Genomic DNA, 16,329 nt, shown 5'->3' on the forward strand with positions numbered 1-16,329 from the left:
GGACCCTTTGATCTGCAGGCTGTCATTTTATCCACTGAGCCAAATTGGCTAGGGCTAGTTATGATATTTTTCACCATCATATTCTTGAAGTGAAAAATACCAGTTTGACTTAATGAATGTCCATAAGTAAGCAGGAAAATAGTGTTTCTAAAAATCTCAGCCTTTGTGTAAAATTAAAAATATTCTATTTGGTGAAATGGGAAGTACATATAAACTTTCATTACATTACAAAATCTGGTGGTAATTTTGAAGAAAAACACGAAAGTAACAGTTTGAGTTGTGAGCTGACCAAAGTATTTTTTTCATAGAATAACACTTTTTATTTGAAAGAAGCGACAAACTGGTTTTTCTTATTTGGCAGACATTTTCTCACAAATGAATGAGGTTAATTTGCCATTTAAGGAGAACAACCGACCAACTGACGGTATATTTTGCCAGTGATAAAGTTGGAGTTTTTTTTAAAAAATTAGAATTTTGGAAAACTTGTATTACCTTGAACTGGACATGTTCCCAGTACTTAAAGAAGTCTTTTAATAAGATCAGTGATTTTAACAAATGTGGTATTTTAAAATAGTACAGTGAAATGTGTCAATACTTGAAAGGTATGCATAACTCTCACCAAAATTTTTAATGACCAAATGCATTGATGGTAAATATCTTGTATGCATATAAGATTCAAAGTGTAAGAAACCAATGGATTGTAATGTAAGAGTTGGAAACATTCATTAATATTGTTTCAGATTTCACATGGCAGCTAACCTCTAAAAAATTACCACTTGCTATGGTTTGGTGTGGTATCAAAGAATATCCATGATTATCTGAAAAGACTGTTAGCATTCTCCTGTTTTTCAACTATGTATATGTGTGATGAGGCTAGACTTTCTTCATCTACTCAACCAAAATAACAAATTACAAAAGATTGAATACAGAAGCAGATATGAGAATCCACTATCTTCTATTATGACAGGCATGTAGATTTGTAGAAAAAATGCCACCCCTTTCAGTGTGGTACATATATACAATGGAATATTACTCAGCCATAAGAAAAGATGAGTACTGCCATTTGCAACGACATAGATGGATCTTGAGAATATCATGCTAAGGGAAATAAGTCAGACAGGAAGAGTCAATAACAAAATGATTTCACTCATATCTTCTATATAATAAAAGCCTAAGCGACTGCTACTGTGGGACAACCAGAACGACTGGTCACTATGATGCACACTGACCACCAGGGGGCAGATGTGCAATGCAGGAGCTGGCCCCTGGTGGTCAGTGCACTCCCACAGGGGGAGCGCTGCTCAACCAGAAGCCGGGCTCATGGCTGGCGAGCACAGCGGTGGTGGTGGGAGCCTCTCCCGCCTCTGGCAGCTCTAAGGAGCAACAAGTCAGGCAGTAAGGAGCAGTGAGCAGGCGGGTGGTAAGGAGCACGGGGTCCCAAACTACAACAGGGATGTTTGACTGCTGGCTTAGGCCCACTTTCCATGGGCCTAAGCCGGCAGGCGGACATTCCCTGAGGGGTCCCAGACTGTGAGAGGGCACAGGCTGGACTGAGGGATCTCCCCATCCCTGCCCCCAGTGCACAAATTTTTGTGCACCGGGCCTCTAGTCCTCTATAATAAAAGCCTAGGTGGCGTCACGCCCTCACACAACATCATCACAAGATGGCCGCCACAAGATCACGCACAGCAGAGGAGGGGCCCAGTGGCTGCTCTGTGTGGTGAGGCCTGGGGGTCCCACACTCTGCGTGGCACAGAAGAGGCCGGTCCCAGCGGAGGAGGCGGGTCATGGCAGGGGAAGGCAGTAGTGGGTGATCAGGCCAGCAGGAGAGGCCAGTTGGGGGCGATAAGGCAGGCAGACAAAAGCGGTTAGGGGAAATCGGGCAGGCAGGCAGGCGAGCTGTTAGGGGCCAGCAGTCCTGGATTGTGGGAAGGATGTTCCCCAAGGGGCTCCAGATTGGAGAAGGTGCAGGCCGGGCTGGGGGACACCCCTCCCCGATGCACGAATTTCCTGCACCGGGCCTCTAGAGTCTATAGGATATTCTATGTAAAGATATTCTATATAATGGCATGCTGCATCTCATCTTTTCCCAACTATGCAGTCACAGGAAATCAACCGCCACCACAAATGTGAGATTATTGGAGAAGCATTTTGGGTTAAATATTAACCAGCATACCTCTGGTTAAAATTCCTAAAAATTACACAGTGAATTCAGTTTTTAGCTCAATGAGTTTGAATTAACTATGCATGTAGAGATGTCAAATAATCTACTAAATACAAAGAAATAGCCCAGATATATATAACAGTCTGTTCCAAAAACATGTATACACATTTTGAATAATCATTAATTCCAATGGGTTAAATCAGTAAAGAAACATCAATTGAGCTATCAACTGTTAAAGTGTGAATACATTTTTGGGGGACACCCTATATTTTCGCACCAATAGTACATACATAGTAGCTGAAATACAAAACATGGACAAAATTAAGCAAAAAAGTCTTTAGAAAAGAGGACAGATAGTGAGCACATATAAAAAAAAATTATTTTGTGAAAAAATTTCATTTTGTGAAAAAAGTCAACTTTGGAGTTTGTAAGTAAAGCCAACCATGGCTTCCAGCTCAATGTAACTACTTCCATTTATCACTATCCTAATTCTCAGTTTTAACTCCTAGAATGTTTCTAGCCACAAAAGTTGTATAAATAGATGTTGTGAGAGGATTACATTATTCTGCAATTTGAATCCAACATCCACATCTTGGATAGCACGGGTAATGGTATTTCAGGCTATCTACTTAGACAAAGCTAACAAGTTGGTTCAAACCCTGAAGTAGCTACCTCAAGCACATGTTACCCTTTGAATACTAAAGAAAAATGAATTATTTACGGCTGATTATATCATATTTAAGACATCAATGATACAGAGTATATTTTAAGGTTTAGTTTCAATGAATCATAGAATCAAAATAGACTTTAAAATCTATTCTGATAGCTTCATTATTATTGCTTTTCTCTCCACAAGAGCTATTTGCCAAATTAAATGTCCAGGAAAGTGTTTTAAATTAATTTTTTTCCTTATAGATATCCAAACATTTGGTTATCTAAAATTAACATGGAGTTCCCAAAGGAGTGGATTTTCCTTCTCCCATCCTCCTGACATTCATGAGTATTAAAAATTTAGGTGATTCTTCTTTGTTTTTAATTTAAATCTTTACTGTTCAGATTATTACATTTGTTTCTCTTCCCCCCCCCCATAACTCCCCACCTCCCAGTTCCCACCCAACCCTCCGCCCTCACTCCCCACCACTGTCCTCATCCATAGGTGCACGATTTTTGTCCAGTCTCTTCCCGCATCCCCCACACCCCTTTCTCCCCCAAGAATAGTCAGTCCATTCCCTTTCTATGTCCGATTCTATTATAATCACCAGTTCAATCTGTTCATCAGATTATTCACTTGATTCTTAGATTCACTTGTTGATAGATGCGTATTTGTTATTCATAATTTGTGTCTTTACCTTTTTCTTCTTCCTCTTCTTAGAGGATACCTTTCAGCATTTCATATAATACTGGTTTGGTGGTGATGAACTCCTTTAGCTTTTCCTTATCTGTGAAGCTCTTTATCTGACCTTCAATTCTGAATGATAGCTTTGCTGGATAAAGTAATCTTGGTTGTAGGTTCTTGGTATTCATCACTTTGAATATTTCTTGCCATTCCCTTCTGGCCTGCAAAGTTTCTGTTGAGAAATCAGCGGACAGTCGTATGGGTACTCCCTTGTAGGTAACTGAGTTTCTTTCTCTTGCTGCTTTTAAGATTCTCTCTTTGTCTTTTGCTCTTGGCATTTTAATTATGATGTGTCTTGGTGTGGTCCTCTTTGGATTCCTCTTGTTTGGGGTTCTCTGCGCTTCCTGGACCTGTAAGTCTATTTCTTTCACCAGGTGGGGGAAGTTTTCTGTCATTATTTCTTCAAATAGGTTTTCAATATCTTGCTCTCTCTCATCTTCTGGCACCCCTATAATTCTGATGTTGGTGCGCTTGAAGCTGTCCCAGAGGCTCCTTACACTATCTTCGTATTTTTGGATTCTTTTTTCATTTTGCTGTTCCAGTTGGGTGTTTTTTGCTTCTTCGCATTTCGAATCTTTGACTTGATTCTTGCGCTCCTCTGGTCTGCTGTTGGGAGTCTGTATAATATTCTTTATTTCAGTCAGTGTATGCTTAATTTCTAGTTGGTTCTTTATCACAACATCGAGGGTCTCATTAGATTTCTTGAGGATCTCACTATATTTATCGGCGGTCTCACCAGTCTTTTCAAGGGCCTTACTAAATTTATTGGCGGCTTCTAGACAGTTCTTGAGAGACCTTAAAAGTGTGGTTTTGAACTCTATATCCAGCATTTTGCTTTCCTCCATTTCTGTCATTTGTGTCCTGTTTCTTTGTCTCCGCATTTTTTATGCTTTCTTGGTGCACCCCCTAGTGGTCTTCGTGTGCAGTCTTGTTGTAGTTAAGCCTTCATTGTTGTAGGTAACACTGGGGGGGGATTTGACCTCCAGGCCAACTGGCTGTGAGAATCGGCTGTGTCTGCAGTGGGAGAACTTCTGTCCTCTAGGGAGGTGCTAATCTAGCCTTTGCCTGAGGCTACCCAGTAAATGCCTCTGTGCAGGGCTTGGGCGGGGCAGGTCCCAGGGGATCAACAGGGTGGGCAGAGTGAGCAGTTATGGCTGCTCTCAGTCCCGTCCCCAGAGGCTCTGCCTCTCAGTGTCCCAGCAACTGCTTCAAGTACCTCGGAGAGAAAGCTGTCGAGTTCTGACCGATGCCAGACAGTCCCGCTTCTCCCGTATGAGTCTGGGTCCCTAGAGACTCGCCTGGAACTGGAGTTCAGAGCCTGAGACTCCCTCCCAATTGAAAACGACAACTGCGCCCTCAGCCGCCAGCCTGCTCCACACGCACCTCCGCACCTTTGTATTTTACTTCCGCACTGCGCCTCCTCTGAGTCTCGGTATGCTTTCCTCTTTCCTTCTAGTTGTAGAATTTCCCCTCAGCCAGCCTTCCTGTGGTTCTGGGTGATGTCCGTTCCGTCTTTTAGTTGTATTTTTGAAGTGGCTGTGCGAGGCAGCAATCTCTGGTGTTTACCTATGCTGCCATCTTGGTTCTCGTCCTACGTGATTCTTGCCAGACCAGTGTGGCTCAGTGGTTGAGCATGGACCTATGAACCCAGTGGTCACCCTTCAATTCCTGGTCAGGGCACATGCCCAGGTTGCAAGCTCCATCGCCAGTAGGGGATGTGCAGGAGGCAGTCAATCAATGATTCTCTCTCATCATTAATGTTTTCTCTCACTCTCCCTCCCTCTCTAAATTTAAAAGTATAATTTTAAAAAAATTAGGTAATTTTTATGGCTATTGTGGTGCCACCAATAACTCCAGAATTTTCAAATTCAAATTCAGGTGATCTGGAATCTCTGGAGAGAATAATCACAATATTTCTCCAGTGATAGAAGTCCCATCATTCCACTGTGAAAGTTAAAACTCTATGGATCTCAAAATGAATTAAGGCTATTATCACTTTCCAAATAGTAGTACTAGTGATTTCAGAACAGGACTCTCTCAAGGATAGTGAATTTAGCCCTTCTCCCATATGAAAACAAAAAAGAGGGCATATACAAAATAGATATAATACCAACATAAGAAAAATTATTGAACCAGTCAATCTATCATCTATGCTCTTTTTAAAAAATTAATTTTAGTGACCACCAGATTACAAAAACATTTTATCACTCTACTCTGACATGCAAAGTGCAAGTAAAGTACTATTTTTTACTATTTATCCATGAAACCATTCTTGGACTTAAAACACAAAGATTAAAAAAATCTATATTGCCAAATACAGACAGTTCTCGAGTTACTTCAGACTTGACGTATGTTGTTTCGTGGTTACGTCGCCATCTCTCATTTATTTATAAAAAAAAAAGTTCCGTCATTTTGACGTATGTACATATGTGCTTTATGTTTTTTATTATTTATTTACCACAAGTAAAGGTCAGGAATTGTTATCTTTCTTTTAATTTTTTTTTACTGTTTCACTTCATTACTGCTTGTATGTGTTCCATGTGAGTGATGTAGGTGTTTATATAGGTGGTTCCGACTTGGTGAAAATCGCATTATGTCTCGCCATAGAAACGGATCTCCAACGTAACTCAAGGACCTACTGTACACATTTAAAGAGAAAAACAAAACTCTAGGAAATAAGAGTAAAATTAGAGGCATAAATATAACTAGAGAAATTCCAAATTCACAAAGACTAAATAAAGAGGGATAAAATACATTAATTGGTAAGAATAACCTTTATGGCCCTAGCCCATATAGCTCAATGATTATAGCATTGGCAGGCTGGATTCCAGTCAAGGGCGGTCAAGGACCCATACCTCAATTGCAGGATTGATCCCCAGCCTCTGGTCAGGGTGTGTGCGGGAGGCAACTAGTCAATGTATCTCTCTCACCTAGATGTTCCTCTCTATCTCTCCCCCTCCTTTCTTTCCTCTAGAAATCAATGGAAAAAATATCCTTGGGTGAGGATTAGCAAAAAGAAAAAGAAAAAATTTTATGCAATATGCCATGTAAAATTATAAAACCATTCCTAAACTCATTCTGCATGACAGATATTGCAAAAATAAAAGTTTCTAAACTAAGTCAAAGGCATGTCAAAGAGATATGAGGCACTATGGTGAGATTACAAATTATTCTCGGGCAAGAAAACAGCATGTGTCATTCCATGTAAAGTGCAATATTTTTAAAATGTTAAAAAATATATGCTAATTTACACATCTTTAAAATGGTCAAGGAATACAGCATGACTATACACAGTAAACTCTTAATTCCACTTACTCATTATCACTTAGCTTTTACAATTCACCTCCACATTTACCACACCTCTTAAAGATGCCTTTTAAATATGTATATATATTTACATATACATATATAAATATATTTATACACACACACACACACACACACACACATTAGAGGCCCAGGGTCCCTCGGCCTGGCCTGCGGGGATCTGGCCAAAACTGGATCTCTGACATCACCCTAGGGGTCCCAGATTGCAAGAGGGCGCAGGCCAGGCTGAGGGACCCCGCCAGGGCATGATCGGGGCTGGGGAGGGACCATGGGAGGGTTCCAGGGTGTGCTTGGCCCTTCTCACTCAGTCCTGATCGTCAGGACCCCAGCAGCAAGCTAAACTACAGGTTGGAGCATCCGCCCCCTTGTAGTCAATGCACATCATAGCGGCTGGTTGGACACTAAGCATATTAGGCTTTTATTATATAAAAGGACACACACACACACACACACACACACACACGGTAGTAAACTAACTAAACCACATTAATTTAGAGCCTTTTCTCCATCCTTATTACTCTAATTGTTTTGAAGCAATGAACAACTTTTCGACCATTTACTCTTTCTTGAAACCAACTATCGGCCAATTCCAGTCTTTCTAGTTCTGTCTTTTTCAGTGTCAAATCATTTCACTCCTTTCCTCTATCTACAGGGTACTCTTCAAGATTCTTACCTTGGACAAATTTTCTTCCTTTTTCTTTGTTGATTCTCTTCCTCCCACCAAACTTAAAATATCATAGCAGTACATTTGTGGATAACTTCCAGATCTCTAATTGGAATTTTCTCTTGAGAGTTAAAATAACTGTTAAATACTCTGTACCTAGTTTCAGTCAGTCAATAAATTTTTACTGCATAGCTGCTATGTGCCAGACACTAGTGCTAGAAATGTATTCAGAACCTAATATGAAAGTCACTGTCATCAAGGAACAGATCATGTAAATGACAGACCAAAAGTCGAACTCTAAAGGTCCAAAATTGACTATTGCTGTTTCCTCCTCTAATGGATTCAACATATTAATAGACTGCACATTCTCATTATTGCCAAGGCGGTAATGTATAACTCCTTTCTCAATTCCATATTCGATCTGTTACCAACTAAATCCTGTTCTTTATTGGCAGTATTCTATTCCCACTGCCTGAGCCTAGTTCAAGCCATTAAATACTTTCACCCAAACTGCAACAACCATTGCTTCCGAAGCATTCTCTAATTTCTCATCTAATTCATCCTGAACTCAATTAACAGGTTAATTTTCCCAAACCACAAACAGATGTGATCCATCACTTCACTAAATAAAAATGTTTAATAGTTCCTCAATAGACAATTCAAATCCAAAAACTTCTTCAGCTTGGCATTTATAGTCCTCCATTACCTGGTCTTTATCTATTAATACTTTTTCATCTCTGCCATCCACTATTTCCTTACCTTTAGATCCAGCCAACATGGCTACTTAATATTATTTGGAAACTCCTTGAATAGTCCCTATCTATCTTCATTTATGTCATTTCTCTCCTCCCAACCTTATTAACAGTCTTCATTCATTTGTATCTTTCAGAAACTTACCCAACCTTTGTTTCAAATAACATCATTTTTCAAAAATCATCCCTCCATCCTGACTCTATAATATATATGTAAAGGCTATTTTTAATATAACTTTTACTTTACTTCTACTATATTTACCTATGTATGTTACATCCTTCCTATTAAGATTACAAGCAACTTGAAATATGAAATGTCTTATTCATCTTTGTCCTCCCACAGTATATTGCACATGGTTGACATTCAATAAATACTAAATACATGTTAAGTTTAAAATAAAATATATATATAAAATAATAGCATGGTCCATAAAATTATATAAGAAGTTTCCTTCACTTTCTTATGGAGAAAAATCACTGCCATGAGAATATCTTTTGCAAAAGTCACCTTATTTAATTTTTTATAATGACAGATTAAAACGTGATTCCCGCCCTTCCCTCAACATTAATCAGTACACCTTCTACCTCTTATGTGTACATGAATAATTATAAAAACTTCCTTGGCTCAGAATATAAAATTGCTTTCCAAGATTTCAATTTTACACTACTATATATACCTAATGATCATACACTCAATCGCCTTACCATTGAAAACAGTAGTGTAGAAGGAAATGGCTTGCCTGGAGGCTGCCCCAAAACCCTATCACTAACGCAACCAAATTTTTTTTTTAGAGCAGGCCAGTCATAGTATAATTATACTTCTCGGTTTCCCTCCCTCCACAGCTTCATAACATCTATCAACCCAAATGTTTGTGTAGAGCCATACTTTCAGGTTCACCAGTTTAAAATGATAGGTTTTAAGTTAAACAGTTAATTCAAGGAGTATTTACTGAATACCTACTATGTGGAAAGGACTGTTGAGGAAACAAAAATTAATGACAATTCTCATCTTCTGGAACTCATGACTAAATGCACAACACACACATAAACAGCTCCATTATAAGGCAGATTATGTAAGTGCTAAAAAGCTCCCAATAAGGTACAAACAGAGCTCTATGAAAGAGAGAGATGAATTTAATCAAGAGTTACCTGAAAACCTTCTAATGAGAGATGGGTTCCTATTAGGCCTTTTTAAAATCAAGCAATAACATTCACAATTTTCAAGATTATTATTTAAGTAGATAATTTCATTTTAAGTATTTTTATTCACTAATATTACAACAGAATTGGCTTTTTTCCCATTGAAAAGGTACTGATTCAACATGCAAGTTAAAATTTAAGTTAAATGGATATTTTTTTAGCTCACCTTGAAACATGGGGAAATGTATTTTACAGACAAAACTTGTGGGTTACAATTGAGAAGGAAAATTTTGTATGTTCAAGAGAAAGACATAATGTGTCCAATAACCGATATTAATAATTACTTAACACTACACTGTCAGAGGAACGCTAGGTACATATAAATGGGCCACCCAATTTTTACAGATATTTGTTCAGCATACTTAATAGTACATTAAAAGGGAAAACAGTGAACAAATGAAAATAAAATTCAGGGTCCTAGATTCATTTTTCATTCATACCACTTCCTGCAGCATTGGCTTCTTCCAGACCTATGGCCAAAGGTCTGAATCAGACCTGGAAGCATATGCTTTTCAAGGAAGCTCCATGGACACCAACCATTTCTACATTTTTCAGATACTTCCTTGAGGATTCTGGGCTGCCATGACCTAACCCTGGATCTGCTGCACACTGCACAACAGAGGAAAGGACCACACTCCTTTCAGCTTAAAATAACTTGCACAGAGGGGTGGGGAAAGTCTGGGTTGGCAGATGCCTATGGAGCACATTTAAAAAGAAGAAATTATGGTAAGACAGGAGTGAAAGCCAACCAGGGAACATGTAAAAATTAATATGGTATTCCCAAATGGCTACTATATTCTTTAAAAACTTCCGGCCTTTAATCACATTATGGGATTCATCAGGCGCTTTGCAATCACTGAATTTAACAGTGAAGCCACAAATTCAGGGAAAATTGTAGGATGAATTTGTAGGATGAATTACATGGTTTTAGAAAACATATCTGCATTTAAATATCTCCTTAAAACCAATCTCTTCAGATTTACTATACAAAGGAATCGGATTCTGTAGATGAGTCCGGGGAGGCTGGGAAGGAATAAGTGATGTAAGTTTGCTATCAGGCTCGGCGGTGCGGCTTCCTGCCACGGCAGACAGGCGAAGGAGCCCAGAAGAGGGGTGAGCACGGCAGTATTTGCACATAGTAGTCACCCAACAACAGCCAGCGGCTGTCCATCCTCCCCACGGCCCCCGTGGCCTCTGACAAGCCATCCCTTCCAACCTCGGTGTCGGTCCGCTCTCCCCGTCCGTGCAGGTGGCAACATCGCCCGCACACGGCACGACTGGCTCGCACTTCCCCGCGTCGGCACGAGCGGTCCCCAAGGCGGGGGAGGCCGCCCGGCCAGGGAAGTTGGGTGAAGTGGTCTGGCTCGCCGTCCGACCCGAGCTCGCAGCCCCGCAGACACGGGGGGGGGTGGGGGCGGGGGGGAAAGGAAGCGGACGGCCCCCGGAGGACGGCGGATGGGGCCGAGGACGGCGCCCCCGAGGCCGGCTCCGCGGGGCCCGGCACCGACTCGGGCAGGAAGGGTGGAGGAGGGGAGCGAGGCGGCGAGGTGCCGGGTGGGCGGCGGTCCCAAGCCGCCTCGCGCTCGGGACCCTCCCGGCCCCGCGGCCCCGGCGTGCGCTCCGCGCGCGCCCCCTCTCCCCGGAGCAAGAGCCGCCGCCTCACACCCGGAGGTTTGAGAAATCGGCAACTTTGCGCGAGAAATGCTCCCCACCCTGCCACACGCCGAGAGAGAGAAAAATGTCAGGCGATGACGGGGGAGGAAGGGTGACTTACCCATGTTGCTCCCGAGGGTGGAGAGCCGGGAGGGCGAGGCGAAGCGCCGGGAGGTCGCTTTGGAGCGCCGGGAGGGCGAGGCGGAGGTTTCCCGGGCGGGCGGCACGGCGCTGTATCCTTCCTCTATCTCGGTTTCTCCCGCAGCCGGGTAGGGACCCGCGGGGGTCGGCCGCCGGGGAGGAGCAGCTGGTGCTGCCGCTGCTGCTGCTGCAAGCGGCGCGGCCGCGGCGGGGACGAGCGACTGGGGGCGGGGTGGGGCGGGGCAGGGCGGCGGCGGGCGCGGCCTGCAGCGGACGCGGCTCCGGGCGGGCAGGCAGCGGAGGCGCTGAGGCGGCCGGAACGGCGCCCGCCCCGACGCGCAGCCCGTGCGCCCCGCCCTCCCCGCCGGGCATGCGCAGCACCTCCCTCCCCCAACCCCCGGGTGGCCCGCAAGTCTGAGCGGGAGGGTGGGCGTGTTTCTGCAGGTGGAGGGGCTCCGGCGTGCCCGCCTGAGGGGCGGAGGGCGGGCCCTGAAAAGGCGGCGCATGGCCTTTCGGAAGCCCGGACCCGGACGGAGGGCTAGCCTCAGGGTTACTACCCCGACTCCGCCAGCCCACCACCGGAGGACGGGCCGGCGTCCAACACGGGACGGCTGGCTGTAGTGGAGGGAGCTTTCCGGAGGAGGAGGCGCCGGGCCCGGCGGGGGGCAGCCAGGCGGAGGTTCCGAACTGTCTGGGCGGCGAGGCCAGCGCCTCTGGGAGACGGATGCTGAGGGACGCCCGTTTTCAGGGCCGTCCGGGGGCCCGCTGGGAGGGCGCTGGTTATTAGTGGCCATCTCGGTGACAGTTCAGGCCGTCCTGGCTGCGGCTGGCGTAAGAACGAGCGGTCCGGGCCGCCAGGGAGAGGGGCCGCCCAGGATTTCCTCGGGGAGAGTGTGGTTCCCCCTCCTAGAGGGGCGCGGGCTTCCATTCCCCGGAGGACACGGGAGAAGCCATGGAGTGAAGTGCCTCCGGCGCCGGGCTCCACCCTACCGGGATGGCCCCAGCTCCGCCCCGCTCCCTTTGAACGCGGCCGGGAAATGAAAGCCGGGCAGAGTTGGCTGCGGCCCCTCCGGTGGCCTGGCCGCAGTTTCCGGGGTCCGCTGGGCCGCCGATGGCTCCGGCCCCTCCCAGCTGCGGAGAAAACCTGAGCCGCGCGCTCCCTACCCAGGGCGCCCTCCGGCTGCGCATGCGCGGAGGGGCGGGCGCCGGTGCTCGGTGCGGAGGGCGGGGATTGCGGGGAACCTGCCCAGTCGCCGCCGCCGCCGCCGCCGGGCCCGGCCCTGGCTCCTCGGTCCGTAGTCGGGGAGAGGAGCAGTGAGCCGCACAACCTGTGGGAGGGAGGCGCTGAATAGTTAAATCGAGGTTTCTTCACCTTTTCAACTTTTACTTTCCCATCCAGCGCTGAGAAAAGGCGCGTTTTACCCTCTTCGTCCGTGGCTCCCTCTTACAGTCAGGTCGGTTTCCGTTTGTACGACACCCTACAAGCACCCAGGTCCGAACGGGCCTTGTAATTTGTTCAGCAGGGAGCAGGTTTTATGTGATTTTTGTTTCCCCCTAAAACAAAACAACTGTTAAAAAGAGGTTTGGTAAGACAGGAAAATAAAATTGAGCTGCAGATGTCAAAGCTGTAAAACTTTTCTGCTGCACAAGACGAGACAATCGGGCACCTCTTGAGCTACCAGCCTTTGCTTTCTGTGATATTAGGATGTTCTTTTCTTTTGCCTCAACATAATTTTGCAAAGTTGAGTTAGCTTCCTAGGGCCGCTGCTATAATTAAGCACCGCACGCTGGGTGGCTTAGAACAAGGCGGGCGGATGCCTCCCAGTGCGCGAGGCCAGATGGCTGGAACCGGGGTTGGCAGAGCCGGGCTCCCTCTGACGTCACAAGGAGGGATCCCTTCCAGGCCGCCTCGCTCCTGGTGGGTCTCCTGGTGGGTCTCCTGGTGGGTCGGTGGCCTGCGGTACCGTAGCTCCACCCTTCCTGTGGCATGTCTGTTCAAATGTCCCTTTTTCCCAAGGACACCAGCCAGCTTAGGGGCCCGGCTACTCGAGAATGACCTCATCTTGAACTCCCTATAATGACTCCACTGACCCCGTTTCCGAAAGGGTCATGTTCTGAGATACAGGTGCTGAGGACCTCAGCCTATGAATTTGCTGGGGACACGATTCCATCCCTAACACACACCCATGCAGGCTCCACTCCCCGGCCAGCATACACACACCCTACCTGTTCCACATTCATTTTGGACTTTCCCAGAAGGCCACTGGGGGCCTTTGTATTGCTGTTCATTTTTCATCCTGCTTTCTCTTTCCTCAACCTTCATCAATCTCTTCCAGATTTTCTAGTTCACTTGTTTCACTTTTCCTGCTCCTTCCTTTTCTAATTATATATTACAATACTTTCTCAGAGCATCTTCTATCTTCCGTTTGGATGTATGAATTGAAACTAGCAAAAGCAGCTGACTCGGCTTTGTGACCTCCCACCTGAGGCTAATTTAAGTGCCTTTTTTTTTTACAGTGGGGCCTTGACTTACGAGTTTAATTCAAGGAGCTCAACTCAAATTACTCTATCAACTCAATGCAAAAAATCAGCCGAGAGACAGCTGGTATCTCAAAAAACTCGTTAGTCGGGACACTCGTAAGTCAAGGCCCCACTGTATTCTGCTTGAATCCACAAGCCATCCCTTCAGCCCTCGGACCAGTTAAAACCACTGGGTTGACTTACCCCCAGGCTCCCCTGGGGGAAAGAGAAAGAGAGAGAGAGAGATACTACTATTTGTAATACCTTAAACAATAAAATTAAAAAAAACACACACACACACAAAAGAAAACACTGGGTTGTCCAGGCTTGCTGCGTGCAGTGAGTCCCAACATACTGGTGTGTAGCAATAATGAGATCTAATACTGTAGTCCCCACTTATCCACAGGGAATACATCCCAAGACCCCTTGTGGGTGCCTGAAACCACTGATAGTACCAAACCCTGTATATATTGTTTTTTTGCTTTACATACATACCTATGATAAAGTTTACAAATTAGGCACAGTAAGAGATTAACAACTAATAATAAAATAGCACAATTATAACTATATACTATAATAAAAGTTATGTGGGCATCATATGGTCTCTCTCTCTCTCTCTCTCTCTGATAACCAATCTGATAATTGAGAAGATCACTTAGTGACTAATGGCGGGGAGGATACACAGTGTGGATATGCTGGACACAGAGATGATTCACATCCTGGGTGGGAAGGCATGAGATTTCATCACGATTTTCAGAACACAATTTCAAATTTGTGAAGTATAATTCTGTAGTATCCCATTTAGTATTTTTGTACCCAGGTTGACTGTGGTCGATTGAAGCTTGGGAAAGTGAAACCTCAGATAAGGGAGGATTACTGCACTGACTACATGCAGAAGTGGACTGGTGGAATGCTTATCCTTGTCACATACATTAGTTCCCCTCCCTTTCTTCTCCTATTATAAAAATGTAACATTGTTTTCTCATATCTTTACTTCATTTTTTTTATTCATAAATTGCCTGCATGAGGCTTTAGCCATTTTATCTAAAATTTCAACACTCTCTTCCACTTCATATCCCCACTTCCATACTTTATTTTTTACTTAGCACTTATCACTAAGATATATTTTATTTATTGGATGTCATTCCCATTAAATTTAAGCACTCCAAGGACAGAAATTTTTGTCTGCCTTTATGTCCCCAGTGCCAGAACAATGCTAGGACATAGCAAGTGGTCAATAGAAACTTATTGTATGAATGGAAGTCTTTTTATTCTTTGTTAATAAAAATGTTAATATGTTTTTTAATCCTCACTGGAAAATATGTTTATTGATTTTAGAGAGAGAGGAAGGAGGGGGGAAGAAAGAGAGAGAAAGAAACATCAATTGGTTGCCTCCCATAAACGCCCCGACCCTGAAACCTAGGTATGTGCCCTGACCAGGAATCAGAACCTAAACCTTTCTAGTGTAATGGACAATGCTCCAACTAACTGAGCCACTGGCTGTGGCAGAACTCTAGTACCTCACCAAGGAAAATTAATGATTCAATAATGTTTATAGTGACGACGATGATGATGATAGCTGCTGTGTTGTTTCTATCTTAGACTATGAGTCCTCCATTGGGTAGAGTCTAGTCTTTTTATGCACCTGTTCACTCAATAGAGATTTATTGAGTGCCTACTATGTATCAGGCATGATAATAGGATCTAGAGATAAAAAATAAACTATGGCCCCTGCCCTCAAAAATCTTACATATTAGAAAAATTGCTTTGATGATAATTCTAGCCATTGATCACATAAATAGCCAGAAAATATTCACCTGATATTAAAAGAGTTTTCCAGAAATAATTCTGGTGCCTATGCTCCAGTAGATGATCAGGATGTGATTCGGCCTCTACATAATAAAGGAGGAAATTCTGGCCCAATGCAGACATTTTCAAATTCTATCTAAAAATATATAATCATCAAGTATCACAGATTTAGTTGAATAACAAGTTGTTATTGAAAATTGATTTTTGATTACCCAGTAGCTTTTGGGGGTGCAGAGAGTATCAAGGAAAACGTTTATTAGAGAGGATCAGAAGCATTATATTTTGATAAGGTTTATAACATAACTTACCTCATTGGTGCATGTAACCTTATAGAGATTAGAAGGTGATTTAAGTTCTTTAAGGAAATGTATTGAGAGGGGCAGAGAGAAAGGAAGGAGAAGGAGAAGAGAGAGACTCTTCTTTAAAAGAATAGCAGGGAACTGATTGCCTCTGAATATCATTTAAGGGAATCTCACTGTAGTAGTTAACTGAACTTTGCTGTGATAAAAATTATTTCACAGTGAACAGTTTTCTGCTTAAACTCTTTATTTTTATTTTTTTAAGTATATTTTATTGATTTTTCACAGAGAGGAAGGGAGAGGGATAGAGAGTTAGAAACATTGATGAGAGAGAAACATCGATCAGCTGCCTCCTGCACACCTCCTACTGGGGATGTGCCCGCAACCAAGGTACATGCCTTTGG

At 43.9% G+C, this 16,329-nt stretch overlaps 1 protein-coding gene across 7 annotated transcripts in view; it reads right to left on the bottom strand.

The window, feature by feature from the left end:
* The window catches only part of RAP1GDS1 (Rap1 GTPase-GDP dissociation stimulator 1), a 144,412-nt gene extending 131,967 nt beyond the window's left edge, over positions 1-12,445 (bottom strand). For 4 of the 7 annotated variants that reach the window (XR_009448690.1, XM_059665033.1, XM_059665054.1 and 1 more), the window contains exon 1: positions 11,278-12,444. Coding sequence is in view for 6 of the 7 variants with exons in the window: in XM_059665033.1 (XP_059521016.1) it covers positions 11,278-12,091 (814 nt within the window). In the remaining variant the exon portion in view is untranslated. Of the gene's footprint in view, positions 1-11,277 lie in introns of all 7 variants that reach the window. The other 3 variants (XM_059665013.1, XM_059665043.1, XM_059665023.1) reach the window with 2 other exon arrangements.
* Between the last annotated feature and the right edge of the window lie 3,884 nt (positions 12,446-16,329).

The sequence above is a fragment of the Myotis daubentonii genome, chromosome 1 (assembly GCF_963259705.1).
Source record: "Myotis daubentonii chromosome 1, mMyoDau2.1, whole genome shotgun sequence".
Lineage (NCBI taxonomy): Eukaryota > Metazoa > Chordata > Mammalia > Chiroptera > Vespertilionidae > Myotis > Myotis daubentonii.